The sequence below is a fragment of the Podarcis filfolensis genome (assembly GCF_964270895.1).
Source record: "Podarcis filfolensis genome assembly, chromosome: 10".
NCBI classification, from domain to species: Eukaryota; Metazoa; Chordata; class Lepidosauria; order Squamata; family Lacertidae; genus Podarcis; species Podarcis filfolensis.
This window is the reverse complement of record NC_139612.1, coordinates 42135556-42153590: the sequence shown is the minus strand read 5'-3', so window position 1 is coordinate 42153590 and position 18035 is coordinate 42135556. Positions and strand designations below refer to the sequence as shown.

At 45.1% G+C, this 18035-nt stretch overlaps 1 protein-coding gene across 3 annotated transcripts in view; it reads left to right on the top strand.

The window, feature by feature from the left end:
* The first annotated feature begins 14 nt into the window (after nucleotides 1–14).
* The window catches only part of LOC310743408 (sodium-coupled monocarboxylate transporter 1-like), a 33536-nt gene continuing 15515 nt past the window's right edge, over nucleotides 15–18035 (top strand). For 2 of the 3 annotated variants that reach the window (XM_083573638.1, XM_083573637.1), the window contains exons 1-6: nucleotides 15–598; nucleotides 2683–2748; nucleotides 12962–13013; nucleotides 14494–14561; nucleotides 16491–16645; nucleotides 17291–17431. In XM_083573638.1, the coding sequence (XP_083429764.1) occupies nucleotides 128–598; nucleotides 2683–2748; nucleotides 12962–13013; nucleotides 14494–14561; nucleotides 16491–16645; nucleotides 17291–17431 (953 nt within the window). In that variant the 5' untranslated portion in view covers nucleotides 15–127. The remainder of the gene's footprint in view (nucleotides 599–2682; nucleotides 2749–12961; nucleotides 13014–14493; nucleotides 14562–16490; nucleotides 16646–17290; nucleotides 17432–18035) is intronic. The other variant, XM_083573636.1, reaches the window with a different exon arrangement.

Sequence of the window (18035 nt, the reverse complement as noted above, 5' to 3'; positions counted from 1 at the left end):
AGGGTTGTGCTGGGGGGCTACTCTGAGGTAGGCCCTGTTGGAAAGCATGAAGTTAGTGCATGGCAAACAGGACAGCATTACAGTCAGCCGTTGGACTTAGAAGAGGTTTGTGGCTTTAAGGAACCCAATGCACCGTTGTTACCACGGTAACGAGATCCACAGCTCAGATGCTTATTTCTCCAACCCACTCTGCCTTTCTGCTGCCTCCCATTTGAGCCCCATGATGGCAACACCTTCCCCCCCACCGCTTCTTGACCCCGAAGTACTAGCTGAACGCTTTGGTTTCTATGATTATGTCGTCTTTATAGCCATGTTGGTCTTCTCTGCAATAATCGGCATTTTCTTTGCCGCCAAGGGAGTATACAAATCTCAGAATGACTATCTGATGGCTGGCCGCAGTCTAACTTGTTGGCCAGTTGCATTGTCCCTCACAGCCAGCTTTATGTCAGCGGTGACGGTGCTGGGGACCCCAGCTGAGATCTATCGCTTTGGGGTCGCTTTTAGTCTCTTCGTTTTCGCCTATACCATTATGGTGCTGATGTCTGCCGAAGTGTTCCTACCTGTCTACTACCGGCTGCATATCATCAGCACCTATGAGGTAAGCAGACTTTTAGCATCTGCTCCAAGAACTGTATAAACCTAACCCCCCAGGTTAGCCTAACAACATACGATACCTGTAGTAAATATACCCCTAAGGCCTTTAAAAATAAATCATGGGACTATCCAGCAAGTTACTATTCACCTAAAAGAATTCAGAATTGGATCTGGCAAATTTCAATGGACAAAGTACAGTATTTCACAGAGAGAGCTCTGTTCCTGGCAGCTGCCTACTAGGAGTCACAGCTTCAAAGTAGAGCCTCTGATGATGAACTGAGCATGGGGAACATGCGTTAAACCCTTGAAGTTGGTAGTATGGAAATGCTATTTCTTTCTTTTCCTCAGTTCCATCTGTTGTTTTTCTGGCACCACTTTCTTATATAAAAAGCAGTCATTTTCTCTGGCCATGAAGCCACTTCAGGGTCATCTTTGAAACTCACTTAACTAGAACAGGGGCAGGGAACCTCCATCCTTTAGACCAAATTGTCATGTGACCAGTGGCGTAGCGTCGGTTGTCAGCACCCGGGGCAAGGCAAGTAATTTGCGCCCCCTAACCCGTGGATTTGCGCCCCCTAACCCATGGATTTGCGCCCCCTAACCCATGGATTTGCCCTAACCCCAGATGTTGCGCCCGGTGCGGCCCGCCCCCCCTGCACCCCCCACGCTACGCCACTGCATGTGACAAAGGTATTTGAGAGCAGAAGCAGTAAAGGAGTCTAGAAATGTTGTGAAATGATGAAAAGCTGCAGAATGACCGCTCCCCACATTAAATGCCTTTTGCATGGTTGCGTGCAGCCCCCCAGATCTCAGTGCGGCTCCCGGTAGTTCGGGCTGGCTTCACCCTCCCCAGGCTGGCTACCTGGAGGTCTCTGCCTACCTCACCCAATCGCCCAATCCTGCCTGGGGAGGTGTTGCCAGGTGATCGGCCAGGTAAGGGGAGGGACCGCCCTGCCCACACAACAGAAGGTGAATCTTACCTGCGAAGCGTCAGTTGGCTCCTGTGACTCATCTTGAGGATGACTCATTCTCTGTATAAATATTGTACAGTGGTACTTCGGGTTAAGCACTTAATTCGTTCCGGAGGTCCGTTCTTAACCTGAAACTGTTCTTAACCTGAAGCACCACTTTAGCTAATGGGGCCTCCTGCTGCCACTGCGCTGCCGGAGCATGATTTCTGTTCTCATCCTGAAGCAAAGTTCTTAACCCGAGGTAATATTTCTGGGTTAGCGGAGTCTGTAACCTGAAGCGTATGTAACCTGAGGTACCACTGTATCTGCCTGCAGGCAGACTCAGTGTGGAGCCTAGAGAGTCTGTGTCTGTGTGGTGGAGCCTGTGCTCTGTGAAGCCTGTGCTCAATGGAAACTCTGTGTATGCTCTGAAGCTAGTTTAATCTTCTGTTCACTATGCTGTTATTTGCAAACAAGTTTATTTTAACTCAGTAAAGCTTTTATTCTTTTACTGACGAAGACTCTGCATTATTAATTTACGCTGTACGTCACAAATTTGGCTCTCCAGGCCTCATTTGGGGAAGCCATGCCCACCCCCCTACATCTAAGTCATATATTACATCAGGCATGGGGGGTGCATAAGGGTGGGGCATCAAATGAACTATCAGGAGCTTAAAATGAGCTCCTAGTGTTCCTTCACTAGAGCAAGATGTGCTTCCAACTGCCAATTGGCTGATGGGCAACAGGAGTGCATTTTGCTCAAGGAGGGGAAAGAACTGGTGCGGCTCTAAATGCAACAGCAACTTATTGCAGATCACGGAGGGTGTTTAACCCTCTCCTCTCATTCCCTTTCCCTGATCTGTAGTGCCTCCATTCCCAGGAGCTGTGTTTAGCTATTGAGAAGCTCTCAGTAACTTTGCATAGAACGTCACTGATGAAGTCTGTTCAAATAGATATTTACTCAGAAGTAAGTTTCAGGGAGTTCACTGAGATCTCACTCCCAAGCAGCTCTGCATAGAACTGCAGTCTTAAACCTTCCCCCTAAAAAAGAAATTGTGTCAGTCCTGTTTCTACATATTAGCTAGATTCATATGAATTTGTATGTTTTGTATCTAAAAGCAATTTGTCTCTTTTGCAGTACTTGGAGCTTCGATACAATAAAAAAATGCGTCTGCTTGGAACAGTGATGTTTATGATTTTAACGGTAAGTAAAGCAGATTTTTTTATTGATTATCCATACTAAGAACATAAGGGGATCCTGCTGGATAAGGCAAATGGGGCATCTAGTCCTTTTCTCACAGTGACCAGTCAGGACCTCAGTTTAATAGCACTCTGCCTACCGGCTCTTCACAGCAGCCGGTATTCAGAGACATACTGCCTCTGAGAGTGGAGGTAGAACACAGCCATCGTGGATATTGGCAGGTAATAGCCTGATTCTCCATGAATTTGTCTAGCTGTCTTTAAAAGTCATTGAAATTTAGTGGCCACCACTGTCTCCTGTAGGAGCGAGTTCCATAGTTTAACTATGCACTGCATTTTTGTGTGAATTTCCCCTACTATATACATTTTTGTAAGCAATTTCACCTAATTTTTTTTGCTATGTGTTATTCTTGCTATGTGTTTTTTTTACTGCGTTGGTTACCTATAAATATAATACATAAATAAAGAGTACAGAGACAGAGCAAAAGTGTCTTGCATTGCATGAACAAATGCGACTAAGAACTGGACTCGCTCATTTTGTTTGCACGCTTATTTCAGTGATACCGGAGTTTTTGTTGGCAAAATGCTCACTTAAAACGTGTAATCATCATGTACTTTTCACAGCATACTGACAATTATTTTGAAATATCAGGTTGTTGTTGTTTTTACATACTACTTATGTTGCTCAGTTTGTTTCACGGTACTTAAATCAAACTGGTGCTTTTTCTCAAAGGACTGTGAGGTGGTAGTGTTTCAGCCACAATAGTAATGTTAGTATGTATGGTATGTATATGTTGTTGTTTGTGTTCTATGATTGGTTATGTTCTTCAGCCCCCCCCCTTTGCCTAAGCACTGTGTGGGCTGTTGAACAGGACTTGATGCTTTTGTGCTTGCTCCTTGCAGGGAGGGCATCCCTGGTGTAGAACAAATAATTCTAAGAAAGAACTGTTACGAAAAAGGAGCAATGCAGAAGCGAGCTCCAGGTGGCTGGAATGGTAAACAGGAAACTGATGTTATTGGAATGTACCGTGGGAACAAGAGACAGTGCACTGAGTGCCGGATGTTAGCTCAGAGTGGCACATGACCCTGTACTGGAAGTACATGGGTGGAGTTATTCTCTCTCTGCAGCTGGGTATCAGAGGGTACAGACATGTTTTCTCTGTACTGCTGGAACGACAGAAATAAAGACATGTAGATATATTTCTGTCTGACTCTTTCCCCTCCCTGGGAGAGGAGGGGGAGGAATGGTGTGTTCTTCTTTCACGTTGGGAAGAATCGCCGATTGGAGACCTCCCTTGATCCTGCCGGGAGTCGCAGACAGGAGGTCACAAGGATTCAAGCCGGGCACCTGGAGGGTGGCCAAATTCCTCTGATATATGGCTTGATATCAACATTTGGTAGCAAACGCTGCTGGTTATCTGATCCATGGGAATCAGCATGAGAGGTGAGAGGTTGATGGATCGTGTGCCATCCTCTGCACCAAGGAAAGAAGATAACGTCTGCAATTGCAGCCAGAAGCTGAACGGCTGGACACCAAGAGGGGGTGTTTTCCAAGCGACGGAGCCCCAAAAAAGGTATGCTGAATATCGGGCTAAAAGTGTGAATGCAGATTGATTTATTCTCTGGTTCACGAGAGCTGCGTTTGGAAAAAACAGCTCTGAGAGTAAACGCTTGCATACCACAGATTTTTGTGGTGAGATAACGAAGAGGTATGCACAGTTGCTAAGCAACGACAGTCAGGAAAGTGGAAAACTACTGACACCTGGGGCTGGCTCAGTCAGAGCCAGGAAAGCGAAAGTTGTTTTGACTTTGAGACAGCTTGGAGATTGCCTGCCTGAGAGAGAGGCAGAAAGACAGCTCAAAAGGAGCTTTTGGGATTTTACTAGCTCGAGAGTGAAGAGCTGAGGCTTGGATTCAAAATGGATGCCAAGGACAGGGGGAGGGAAGAACGGAGTTCTAATTCCCCCACTGATGAAGCTACTGGAGAGGATGCTGTAGCTTTGAACGCTGTTCGATGTTATAATTGCGGACAGGCTGGGCATCTTCAGCGGAGCTGCAAGAAGCCACGCCAGCCAAAAGGAGCGAAGGGCCGCTCAGCAAAGCCTGAGGCGTCAGGCAAAGGTCATACCAAGCCTATGGTGGAACCTGCAAGGGCTTTGATGGCGAAAGGAACCACGCCAGATGTTGGGAACGCGTTTATTATCGACACTGCAGCGACGGTTCATATGTCCCCACACAGAGGACTCTTTTCATCGTTTAAGAAGCAAAGCTTCGCTGTGACACAGGCCAACGGTCAGGAGCTGGAAGCGACCGGAAAAGGGACTGTCTATCTTAAGAGTCTGAACTTGACAATAAACAATGTTTACTTGGTTCCTGAATTGAAGTTCAATCTGCTGAGTGTTTCGCAGATTGCAAAGAAAGGACTGAAACTGTCCTATGATGATAAGAGCTGCAAGATCTTCAAAGATGGAGAGTTGTATCTTTCTGCCAGAGAGAAACGTGGACTGTATTTGTTGGACTTTGAGCAAAGTGATTACATGGAATGTAATTCTGAGTCTAACTTGATTTCTCTTGCAGGTGTGACCAAAACAAGCGCCAAGAAGGTGGCCAGGGTCGACAGAGCGTTTCAGCGGGTGTATGCTGATGTGATTGGTCCTCTAGAACCATCTAGAGGCAATGCAAGATTTTATCTTGTGTGTGTGGATCATTTCTCTAACTTTGTCTGGGTTTATGTGTTAAAGAAGCCACAGGAAGCCTTGGAAAGGTTTCAGGAATTTTGTGACAAGGTTAAGAGTATGCATGATGCTAACATTGATTGTCTATTCACAGATGAGAAGCAGATTTTTCTTTTACAGGATTTCCAGAGGTTCCTGCAGAAGAAGGGGATCAGACACAAGATTGCTGTTTCAGCGGAAGCGTGGAACAGGGGTGTCTGTGTACGGGTGAACAGAGAATTGCAAAAGGAGATGGAAGCGCAATTGCTTAGTTCACATCTGCCACATGAGTACTGGGCGGAGTCACTCATGTCGTTTTGTCATGCGTGGGTGAGAAAGGTTTCAAAAGAGTTGGGAAGTTCTCCTTTTGAGAAACTGTTCCAGAGAAAACCTTCTGTTGCCCATTTCAAGGTTTTTGGGTCTCATGTGAGGACAGAAGCTCCAGGTGGAGTAAAGAATGCCGGAGGCATTTTTGTGGGATATGAAAAGGGTCTCTACAGAGTAATTTTGTCTGAATCTGGTCAGGCGATTCTCACAAAATTTCTAGAGAGTGCTCCTGAAAAGGAGAGAGTGATAGCACACACATTTCCCACAGAGGACGATTCAGATGATGATGATGATTTCACAGAGTACAGTGGTACTGAGAGCGACAGTGATAGCTCAGAGAGCTCTGTTGTCACAGTCATTGAGAGGAAGTCTCACACAATGGATAGGCCTTCACAACTGAAGGATGAACCACTGTTTACCATTGGAACTAGTTCTCCAAAGAGTCCTGAGACTGGACCAGTGAGCAGAGAGGATCAGCACCTCATACGTAGGTCAGAGAGAGTAACAAAGGGTCAACCACCTAAGAGGTACTCAAAAGAGTTTGCTAACTTAGCTGTTGCATGTGTTGCTGTTGTAAACAACCGAGGACAGGTTGGAGCTGTGTCTAAGTCAGAGACAAAGACACAACAGAGAGTTGCTAGCCAAGGGAGTGCAGATGCACTCGTTCCTTGGAAACCAGACAACCAGAGAGGTACACTGGGGAAACCAGTGGCGGGGAGTTCCAAGGGTGGAACTGAAACAACAGGGGAGTGTTATGTGTATAACAACTGTTTGTTTTCTTCTCTGGATCACGCTTTGCTTGCCGCAACACGCATTGATTCTTTTGGGGGAGGATGTTACGAAAAAGGAGCAATGCAGAAGCGAGCTCCAGGTGGCTGGAATGGTAAACAGGAAACTGATGTTATTGGAATGTACCGTGGGAACAAGAGACAGTGCACTGAGTGCCGGATGTTAGCTCAGAGTGGCACATGACCCTGTACTGGAAGTACATGGGTGGAGTTATTCTCTCTCTGCAGCTGGGTATCAGAGGGTACAGACATGTTTTCTCTGTACTGCTGGAACGACAGAAATAAAGACATGTAGATATATTTCTGTCTGACTCTTTCCCCTCCCTGGGAGAGGAGGGGGAGGAATGGTGTGTTCTTCTTTCACGTTGGGAAGAATCGCCGATTGGAGACCTCCCTTGATCCTGCCGGGAGTCGCAGACAGGAGGTCACAAGGATTCAAGCCGGGCACCTGGAGGGTGGCCAAATTCCTCTGATATATGGCTTGATATCAACATTTGGTAGCAAACGCTGCTGGTTATCTGATCCATGGGAATCAGCATGAGAGGTGAGAGGTTGATGGATCGTGTGCCATCCTCTGCACCAAGGAAAGAAGATAACGTCTGCAATTGCAGCCAGAAGCTGAACGGCTGGACACCAAGAGGGGGTGTTTTCCAAGCGACGGAGCCCCAAAAAAGGTATGCTGAATATCGGGCTAAAAGTGTGAATGCAGATTGATTTATTCTCTGGTTCACGAGAGCTGCGTTTGGAAAAAACAGCTCTGAGAGTAAAGGCTTGCATACCACAGATTTTTGTGGTGAGATAACGAAGAGGTATGCACAGTTGCTAAGCAACGACAGTCAGGAAAGTGGAAAACTACTGACACCTGGGGCTGGCTCAGTCAGAGCCGGGAAAGCGAAAGTTGTTTTGACTTTGAGACAGCTTGGAGATTGCCTGCCTGAGAGAGAGGCAGAAAGACAGCTCAAAAGGAGCTTTTGGGATTTTACTAGCTCGAGAGTGAAGAGCTGAGGCTTGGATTCAAAATGGATGCCAAGGACAGGGGGAGGGAAGAACGGAGTTCTAATTCCCCCACTGATGAAGCTACTGGAGAGGATGCTGTAGCTTTGAACGCTGTTCGATGCTACAATTGCGGACAGGCTGGGCATCTTCAGCGGAGCTGCAAGAAGCCACGCCAGCCGAAAGGAGCGAAGGGCCGCTCAGCAAAGCCTGAGGTGTCAGGCAAAGGTCATACCAAGCCTATGGTGGAACCTGCAAGGGCTTTGATGGCGAAAGGAACCACGCCAGATGTTGGGAACGCGTTTATTATCGACACTGCAGCGACGGTTCATATGTCCCCACACAGAGGACTCTTTTCATCGTTTAAGAAGCAAAGCTTCGCTGTGACACAGGCCAACGGTCAGGAGCTGGAAGCGACCGGAAAAGGGACTGTCTATCTTAAGAGTCTGAACTTGACAATAAACAATGTTTACTTGGTTCCTGAATTGAAGTTCAATCTGCTGAGTGTTTCGCAGATTGCAAAGAAAGGACTGAAACTGTCCTATGATGATAAGAGCTGCAAGATCTTCAAAGATGGAGAGTTGTATCTTTCTGCCAGAGAGAAACGTGGACTGTATTTGTTGGACTTTGAGCAAAGTGATTACATGGAATGTAATTCTGAGTCTAACTTGATTTCTCTTGCAGGTGTGACCAAAACAAGCGCCAAGAAGGTGGCCAGGGTCGACAGAGCGTTTCAGCGGGTGTATGCTGATGTGATTGGTCCTCTAGAACCATCTAGAGGCAATGCAAGATTTTATCTTGTGTGTGTGGATCATTTCTCTAACTTTGTCTGGGTTTATGTGTTAAAGAAGCCACAGGAAGCCTTGGAAAGGTTTCAGGAATTTTGTGACAAGGTTAAGAGTATGCATGATGCTAACATTGATTGTCTATTCACAGATGAGAAGCAGATTTTTCTTTTACAGGATTTCCAGAGGTTCCTGCAGAAGAAGGGGATCAGACACAAGATTGCTGTTTCAGCGGAAGCGTGGAACAGGGGTGTCTGTGTACGGGTGAACAGAGAATTGCAAAAGGAGATGGAAGCGCAATTGCTTAGTTCACATCTGCCACATGAGTACTGGGCGGAGTCACTCATGTCGTTTTGTCATGCGTGGGTGAGAAAGGTTTCAAAAGAGTTGGGAAGTTCTCCTTTTGAGAAACTGTTCCAGAGAAAACCTTCTGTTGCCCATTTCAAGGTTTTTGGGTCTCATGTGAGGACAGAAGCTCCAGGTGGAGTAAAGAATGCCAGAGGCATTTTTGTGGGATATGAAAAGGGTCTCTACAGAGTAATTTTGTCTGAATCTGGTCAGGTGATTCTCACAAAATTTCTAGAGAGTGCTCCTGAAAAGGAGAGAGTGATAGCACACACATTTCCCACAGAGGACGATTCAGATGATGATGATGATTTCACAGAGTACAGTGGTACTGAGAGCGACAGTGATAGCTCAGAGAGCTCTGTTGTCACAGTCATTGAGAGGAAGTCTCACACAATGGATAGGCCTTCACAACTGAAGGATGAACCACTGTTTACCATTGGAACTAGTTCTCCAAAGAGTCCTGAGACTGGACCAGTGAGCAGAGAGGATCAGCACCTCATACGTAGGTCAGAGAGAGTAACAAAGGGTCAACCACCTAAGAGGTACTCAAAAGAGTTTGCTAACTTAGCTGTTGCATGTGTTGCTGTTGTAAACAACCGAGGACAGGTTGGAGCTGTGTCTAAGTCAGAGACAAAGACACAACAGAGAGTTGCTAGCCAAGGGAGTGCAGATGCACTCGTTCCTTGGAAACCAGACAACCAGAGAGGTACACTGGGGAAACCAGTGGCGGGGAGTTCCAAGGGTGGAACTGAAACAACAGGGGAGTGTTATGTGTATAACAACTGTTTGTTTTCTTCTCTGGATCACGCTTTGCTTGCCGCAACACGCATTGATTCTTTTGGGGGAGGATGTTACGAAAAAGGAGCAATGCAGAAGCGAGCTCCAGGTGGCTGGAATGGTAAACAGGAAACTGATGTTATTGGAATGTACCGTGGGAACAAGAGACAGTGCACTGAGTGCCGGATGTTAGCTCAGAGTGGCACATGACCCTGTACTGGAAGTACATGGGTGGAGTTATTCTCTCTCTGCAGCTGGGTATCAGAGGGTACAGACATGTTTTCTCTGTACTGCTGGAACGACAGAAATAAAGACATGTAGATATATTTCTGTCTGACTCTTTCCCCTCCCTGGGAGAGGAGGGGGAGGAATGGTGTGTTCTTCTTTCACGTTGGGAAGAATCGCCGATTGGAGACCTCCCTTGATCCTGCCGGGAGTCGCAGACAGGAGGTCACAAGGATTCAAGCCGGGCACCTGGAGGGTGGCCAAATTCCTCTGATATATGGCTTGATATCAACATTTGGTAGCAAACGCTGCTGGTTATCTGATCCATGGGAATCAGCATGAGAGGTGAGAGGTTGATGGATCGTGTGCCATCCTCTGCACCAAGGAAAGAAGATAACGTCTGCAATTGCAGCCAGAAGCTGAACGGCTGGACACCAAGAGGGGGTGTTTTCCAAGCGACGGAGCCCCAAAAAAGGTATGCTGAATATCGGGCTAAAAGTGTGAATGCAGATTGATTTATTCTCTGGTTCACGAGAGCTGCGTTTGGAAAAAACAGCTCTGAGAGTAAAGGCTTGCATACCACAGATTTTTGTGGTGAGATAACGAAGAGGTATGCACAGTTGCTAAGCAACGACAGTCAGGAAAGTGGAAAACTACTGACACCTGGGGCTGGCTCAGTCAGAGCCGGGAAAGCGAAAGTTGTTTTGACTTTGAGACAGCTTGGAGATTGCCTGCCTGAGAGAGAGGCAGAAAGACAGCTCAAAAGGAGCTTTTGGGATTTTACTAGCTCGAGAGTGAAGAGCTGAGGCTTGGATTCAAAATGGATGCCAAGGACAGGGGGAGGGAAGAACGGAGTTCTAATTCCCCCACTGATGAAGCTACTGGAGAGGATGCTGTAGCTTTGAACGCTGTTCGATGCTACAATTGCGGACAGGCTGGGCATCTTCAGCGGAGCTGCAAGAAGCCACGCCAGCCGAAAGGAGCGAAGGGCCGCTCAGCAAAGCCTGAGGTGTCAGGCAAAGGTCATACCAAGCCTATGGTGGAACCTGCAAGGGCTTTGATGGCGAAAGGAACCACGCCAGATGTTGGGAACGCGTTTATTATCGACACTGCAGCGACGGTTCATATGTCCCCACACAGAGGACTCTTTTCATCGTTTAAGAAGCAAAGCTTCGCTGTGACACAGGCCAACGGTCAGGAGCTGGAAGCGACCGGAAAAGGGACTGTCTATCTTAAGAGTCTGAACTTGACAATAAACAATGTTTACTTGGTTCCTGAATTGAAGTTCAATCTGCTGAGTGTTTCGCAGATTGCAAAGAAAGGACTGAAACTGTCCTATGATGATAAGAGCTGCAAGATCTTCAAAGATGGAGAGTTGTATCTTTCTGCCAGAGAGAAACGTGGACTGTATTTGTTGGACTTTGAGCAAAGTGATTACATGGAATGTAATTCTGAGTCTAACTTGATTTCTCTTGCAGGTGTGACCAAAACAAGCGCCAAGAAGGTGGCCAGGGTCGACAGAGCGTTTCAGCGGGTGTATGCTGATGTGATTGGTCCTCTAGAACCATCTAGAGGCAATGCAAGATTTTATCTTGTGTGTGTGGATCATTTCTCTAACTTTGTCTGGGTTTATGTGTTAAAGAAGCCACAGGAAGCCTTGGAAAGGTTTCAGGAATTTTGTGACAAGGTTAAGAGTATGCATGATGCTAACATTGATTGTCTATTCACAGATGAGAAGCAGATTTTTCTTTTACAGGATTTCCAGAGGTTCCTGCAGAAGAAGGGGATCAGACACAAGATTGCTGTTTCAGCGGAAGCGTGGAACAGGGGTGTCTGTGTACGGGTGAACAGAGAATTGCAAAAGGAGATGGAAGCGCAATTGCTTAGTTCACATCTGCCACATGAGTACTGGGCGGAGTCACTCATGTCGTTTTGTCATGCGTGGGTGAGAAAGGTTTCAAAAGAGTTGGGAAGTTCTCCTTTTGAGAAACTGTTCCAGAGAAAACCTTCTGTTGCCCATTTCAAGGTTTTTGGGTCTCATGTGAGGACAGAAGCTCCAGGTGGAGTAAAGAATGCCAGAGGCATTTTTGTGGGATATGAAAAGGGTCTCTACAGAGTAATTTTGTCTGAATCTGGTCAGGTGATTCTCACAAAATTTCTAGAGAGTGCTCCTGAAAAGGAGAGAGTGATAGCACACACATTTCCCACAGAGGACGATTCAGATGATGATGATGATTTCACAGAGTACAGTGGTACTGAGAGCGACAGTGATAGCTCAGAGAGCTCTGTTGTCACAGTCATTGAGAGGAAGTCTCACACAATGGATAGGCCTTCACAACTGAAGGATGAACCACTGTTTACCATTGGAACTAGTTCTCCAAAGAGTCCTGAGACTGGACCAGTGAGCAGAGAGGATCAGCACCTCATACGTAGGTCAGAGAGAGTAACAAAGGGTCAACCACCTAAGAGGTACTCAAAAGAGTTTGCTAACTTAGCTGTTGCATGTGTTGCTGTTGTAAACAACCGAGGACAGGTTGGAGCTGTGTCTAAGTCAGAGACAAAGACACAACAGAGAGTTGCTAGCCAAGGGAGTGCAGATGCACTCGTTCCTTGGAAACCAGACAACCAGAGAGGTACACTGGGGAAACCAGTGGCGGGGAGTTCCAAGGGTGGAACTGAAACAACAGGGGAGTGTTATGTGTATAACAACTGTTTGTTTTCTTCTCTGGATCACGCTTTGCTTGCCGCAACACGCATTGATTCTTTTGGGGGAGGATGTTACGAAAAAGGAGCAATGCAGAAGCGAGCTCCAGGTGGCTGGAATGGTAAACAGGAAACTGATGTTATTGGAATGTACCGTGGGAACAAGAGACAGTGCACTGAGTGCCGGATGTTAGCTCAGAGTGGCACATGACCCTGTACTGGAAGTACATGGGTGGAGTTATTCTCTCTCTGCAGCTGGGTATCAGAGGGTACAGACATGTTTTCTCTGTACTGCTGGAACGACAGAAATAAAGACATGTAGATATATTTCTGTCTGACTCTTTCCCCTCCCTGGGAGAGGAGGGGGAGGAATGGTGTGTTCTTCTTTCACGTTGGGAAGAATCGCCGATTGGAGACCTCCCTTGATCCTGCCGGGAGTCGCAGACAGGAGGTCACAAGGATTCAAGCCGGGCACCTGGAGGGTGGCCAAATTCCTCTGATATATGGCTTGATATCAACAAGAACATCTAACATGTGTGTTTATTTCATCTCCTCAGATATTATACACTGGAATTGTTATATATTCTCCATCCCTGGCTTTGAGTCAAGGTAATGTGAACACATCGTTTAAAACCATTAGCAAAGGACAAAAAACTAATATTGACTTAGGTGGGTCACTTGTGTGAAATCTCCAGTACCTTTGTGAAAAGCTTGAGTCAAATTTTGCTTACCCTTTAGTATGTGAATAATAAGATAATGAAATCAATACACCTTATGTAATGTTTCAAATATATGTGGTAGTTGAAATATTAACTCTTATAGTTTGGCTGTTCATGAAATTCTTTTAATCATTTGCAGAGGCATTATCCTGCTCCAGCTGGGTTAAGTCTCAGGCTCTGAGGTTGTCTGGAACAAGACTACACAATAGGTCACATTGCAGACTCAGGCCCAAAGCACAATAGTATTAAGCAAAGTCAAAGTGAAGCAGGGGTCAAGCACAAAGGTGGAGTCCTGAGTCAAACATAATCCAAAGGCACAGCTGTGAGGCAGAGATCATCTACTAAAAGATCAGCCAGAACTCAGGTTGCAGGAGTAATGAGCTGAAAGGCATATGTTGTTTCAACAAGTAGCAGACCTTAACTCCCAGCCTTTGCTGATCAACTACCTCAGCCTGAACTCCCTGGCACAGATGCTTTTGAGTGTGAGACCCCCTCTGGTCCCTCTGCTGCTGGAGACCAACTCCAAGGTCTTTCCAGGGCATTCCTTGGAGACAGGCCTGGTGAGATGTCTCCCTGGATAGTAGGGTTGGGGTTGGAATCTCTGTGAGGTCCCATGGGTCTCCTGGCTCCGGGTCCCACTATTCAGTGGGATTTACTTCCAGGTCAGTGTGTACAGGATTGCAGCTTTTAGTCCTTTTGTAATGTGAGAGAAGGGAGAAGAATTAAGGAGAGTCTCACTGATGAGGGCATTCTATAATTGCACCAGGGTCAGATTTGAGGAGATGCCCCCCCATGCAGTCACACTTTTCCCCCCAAGGAAAGACAGGAGATGGAGCAGGGCATAGTAGCAGGCAGACACTGCAAGTGAGAGTCAAATTTGACTCCTACTAAAAAGTGGCACAGCCACTCTCCCTCTGCTAAAGTGCTGCTTGAGGTCCTGGTGAGGAGAGCAGAAAAAGCATCACAGCTGCCAGTAAGAGGTCCTTCTGAGCTATTAGGACCCTTGACTCAATACCTGGCCTGGCCAACTACAAGCACTGGGCTGAATGTCATCACCTAATAGGATTTTCCCCTTATGGTCACCTGCATCACCTATTTAGGGGAAACCTGGAGAAGGGCCTCCTAATGATGATGTTAAGGTCTGGCAGGTATGTCATTCCACAGTTCAAGTATGCTTGCTACTCACCCTCCAAGTAGTATTTACATTTCTTGTTTATAGCAAACTTTAAATTCATAAATGTCATGAAGATTTGTATGTGCACTTATTGTTTTGTCTTCTTTGCATTAATAAATAAATAAATAAATAATGTTTTACCACATATCCCTAGAAATGTTTCAAAGAATATTTATGTATTTTCCCTCCCTTTCAGTTACAGGATTTCAGTTGTGGGGGTCTGTTATTTCAACAGGAATAGTCTGCACTTTCTATTGCACTCTGGTATGTGAACAGTTCACTTTAATAAACATTGTGGTTCCTGGATGTTCCTGTAAGCTTTATAAATCAACAAATCAATCCCAACTTTTACTTTCAGATTTGGTATAGGATTCTATTTTTCATGATCTATGTATTTATGTTATATCAGCCTTGTATTCAACCTTGCCTAGAGGCCTTGGGAACAATGAATTCCTTGCAGGGATTCGCTCCACCCCCCTTCTACCAGTATTCTTGCTAGAAGAGACATTTTAACCTTCTTGTCAGTGCTGGTCACTGAGATAAGAGAATACAAGTGATTTCCAGGAGGTCTCCCCCATCCAAGTGTTGACCAGGTCCAAATTTTCAGCAAGGTTGTGGCTTCATGTGCCTTTACACCACATTATGAGACTAAATTTTCTTAGCAGGCTAGTAAAATAACGTTGGAGGCTAGTAAGTGTTGTGGGCTTATCTACAAAGCTATGCTACTAACACATACAGTACTGGTTTTATAATATTGTAAAGTTCATGTTTTCCAGAAAAACAACAACGCTTAAAAGCTTTGTTTGGTGAGATGCTGTGAATTTTCTGTTCAACATCTCTAGCTCCTTGTCACAGCAATGTAGTATGGGTATATCATGGCATCAGTTACATAGATGTCTCATATGTGAATCTCTGGATGTTTCTACAAGGATGCTTAATATTGCAAGTGGGTTGTTGGCGACAGGGTTGGGTTGTTGTTTTGTAACTTCAAAAATTTTCTATGGAAGGGGTAAATCTGGATTAAATGGGGGAGGAATACAGACAGACATTTTGATGCCAACAAAGTTCTGTGGTTGCTTTAGGAAACTTCCATGCACGAGGATCCCACAATAAACACCTGTCTGTAAGAATCCTGTGTACAAATATTCCATTTCCTAGATTAAACTGAAGGAAAGAGAAGGAAATCTAGTTCCTGGATCTGGTTTAAAAAGTTAAGAAACACATTGTGTAACTGGGTAAAAAAAGGATCATTTTTCAGTGCTTTAGAGTTAAGATGGAAAATATATCTTGCCCTCCCTATATTAGTTCTATGCTGTCAGAAAGGAATCTTACATATAATTTAGAATATGTTTCTTTTCATATACTTTTCAAATTGAATCTCAGCCAATGGCAAGTTCAGCACTTCTTAAAACTTCCTTTTCTGAGGGCAAATAAAAGTTTAAGCTTAAGCTTAAACATTTAAAAAGAGTTTGGATTTGATATCCCACTTTATCACTACCCAAAGGAGTCTCAAAGCGGCTAACATTCTCCTTTCCCTTCCTCCCCCACAACAAACACTCTGTGAGGTGAGTGGGGCTGAGAGACTTCAGAGAAGTGTGACTGGCCCAAGGTCACCCAGCAGCTGCATGCGGAGGCGTGCAGACGCGAACTCGGTTCCCCAGATTACGAGTCTACCGCTCTTAACCACTACACCACACTGGCTCTCTTTAAACATGCTTAAGCTTAACAACTTTAAAAGAGAACAATTAAGATTTATTGAGCAAGGACACCCGAGATGTTTGTATATTGATTGATTGTATTCAAATGAATCCCAAAGCGGCTTACAAACAATAAATACAGCGGTACCTTGAGTTACAAACATCTCAGGCTACAAACGCTCCAGGTTACAAACGCCGCTAACCTTGAAGAGTTACCTCGAGTTGAGAACTTTGCCCCAGGATGAGAACGGAAATTGTGTGCTGGCAGCGCAGCAGAGGCAAGAGGCCCCATTAGCGAAAGCACGCCTCTAGTTAAGAACAGTTTCAGGTTAAGAACGGACCTCTGGAACGAATTAAGTTCGTAACTAGAGGTATCACTGTAACAGTAACATAATGCAGCATGATAGAACATCTATGCGCAAATATATGTGCATATATCTATACAGACAGAACTGACTTTTTTTTAACATATACTGCATCTGCTTTTCCTGTATAGGGTGGCCTAAAAGCAGTGGTTTGGACAGATGTTTTCCAGTTTATACTGATGATAAGTGGGTTTCTAGCCGTGATTTTTCGAACTTTAGTAATTAAAGGAGGATTTACTGCTATTATGGATGATGCTCGTCATGGAGGAAGACTAAGACTCTGGGAGTAAGTGTTTCCTTAGTATGCTACCCAGGACATTCTTAAAGGTTTTGAAAAGTTTGGGAATTTACATTTCAGTGGGTGGACAACTCAAGAGAAAGTAACTCCCTTGATAAAATATCGATCTCTGAGTGGTATTAGAACAGCAAATTAATGGTAAAGCTTATAAATGTGAAATGCATACTTGCTTAAGACTTCAGTCCTATTGGATTGGTGATGGGGGAACTGAAGACCTTTCATCCTGCCTCATGCTCCTGCTCTTTCTGATAGAGCAGGAGTGAGGGTGGAGGTGCATATTTGGAATCTTCTATCCTATTTCCACTTTTTTTGGGGGGGGAAACCTGTATCCTTCCCATTGTTCCTAATGGCAGGAAAATAAAAGGAATTGATTTATGCCAGCTCCTGGGTTGGCATAAATCTCTCCTTGTTTGCAATCATGTCAATGGACTGGGAAGGCTATGGCCCTCCCACAGCAAACCCACCCCCTTCTGGCTATATTGATGTCAGAGCTCTGAAATCAGTAGACCACAGGCTATCAAGTAGAGGAATTTCATTCAAAGTTCTAACATTCCCCCTTTCCTCCACTGAATTATTCATTTTTTTTCCATGTCAGAACTTGCACATTACTTTTATATGCCTTTTTCCTCTTAGCTTTAACCTAAGCCCTCTGCAAAGGCATACTGTGTGGACAATTACCATTGGCGGCAGTTTCACTTGGCTTGGCATATATGGAGTAAATCAGTCTCAGGTTCAACGGTACCTTGCTTGCAAATCAAGACTTCATGCAAAACTGTAAGACTACGTATTGTAAATCCATTCTTTCAGTCCAAATATTCTCAGGTGCACTAGCGGATTCCTCATGTGCTCCTGCCTGTGAGGATTGTTTGATCTGTGTTTCAAATTATGGGTACTGGATATGTGATTTATTTCCCTTGCAATATCTTTTTTTTTTTTTTTTGCATGGACCTCACATAGAAAAGTGATCATAGAACCTTAGAGTTGGAAGAGATCCAAGGGCCAATCTAGTTCAACCCCCTGCAATGCAGGAATCCTATCAAAAGCACCCATGACAGATGGTTACCCAACCTCTGCTTAAAAATCTCCAAGGAAGGAGAGACCACCACCTCTTGTGGGAATCTGTTCCACTGTTGATCAGCTCTTACTGATTTGCAAACAGAAGCTGGTTTCCGGTTATGGAAAGTGATTATTGAGTACTTTGCCATTTTGCTGAATCTGCTTTGCTGAGTCTATTAAGGCGTACTAAGTTGCATATTTGCTAAAAGCCTCTTAAAGTTATTTAAGTTTCTACTTTGCAAAATGATAAAGTGAAATTAGATATCAGTGTTTGGTTTAGCAATAAACTGTAGTCTTGCCAATCCATGAAATACCTTCTAAA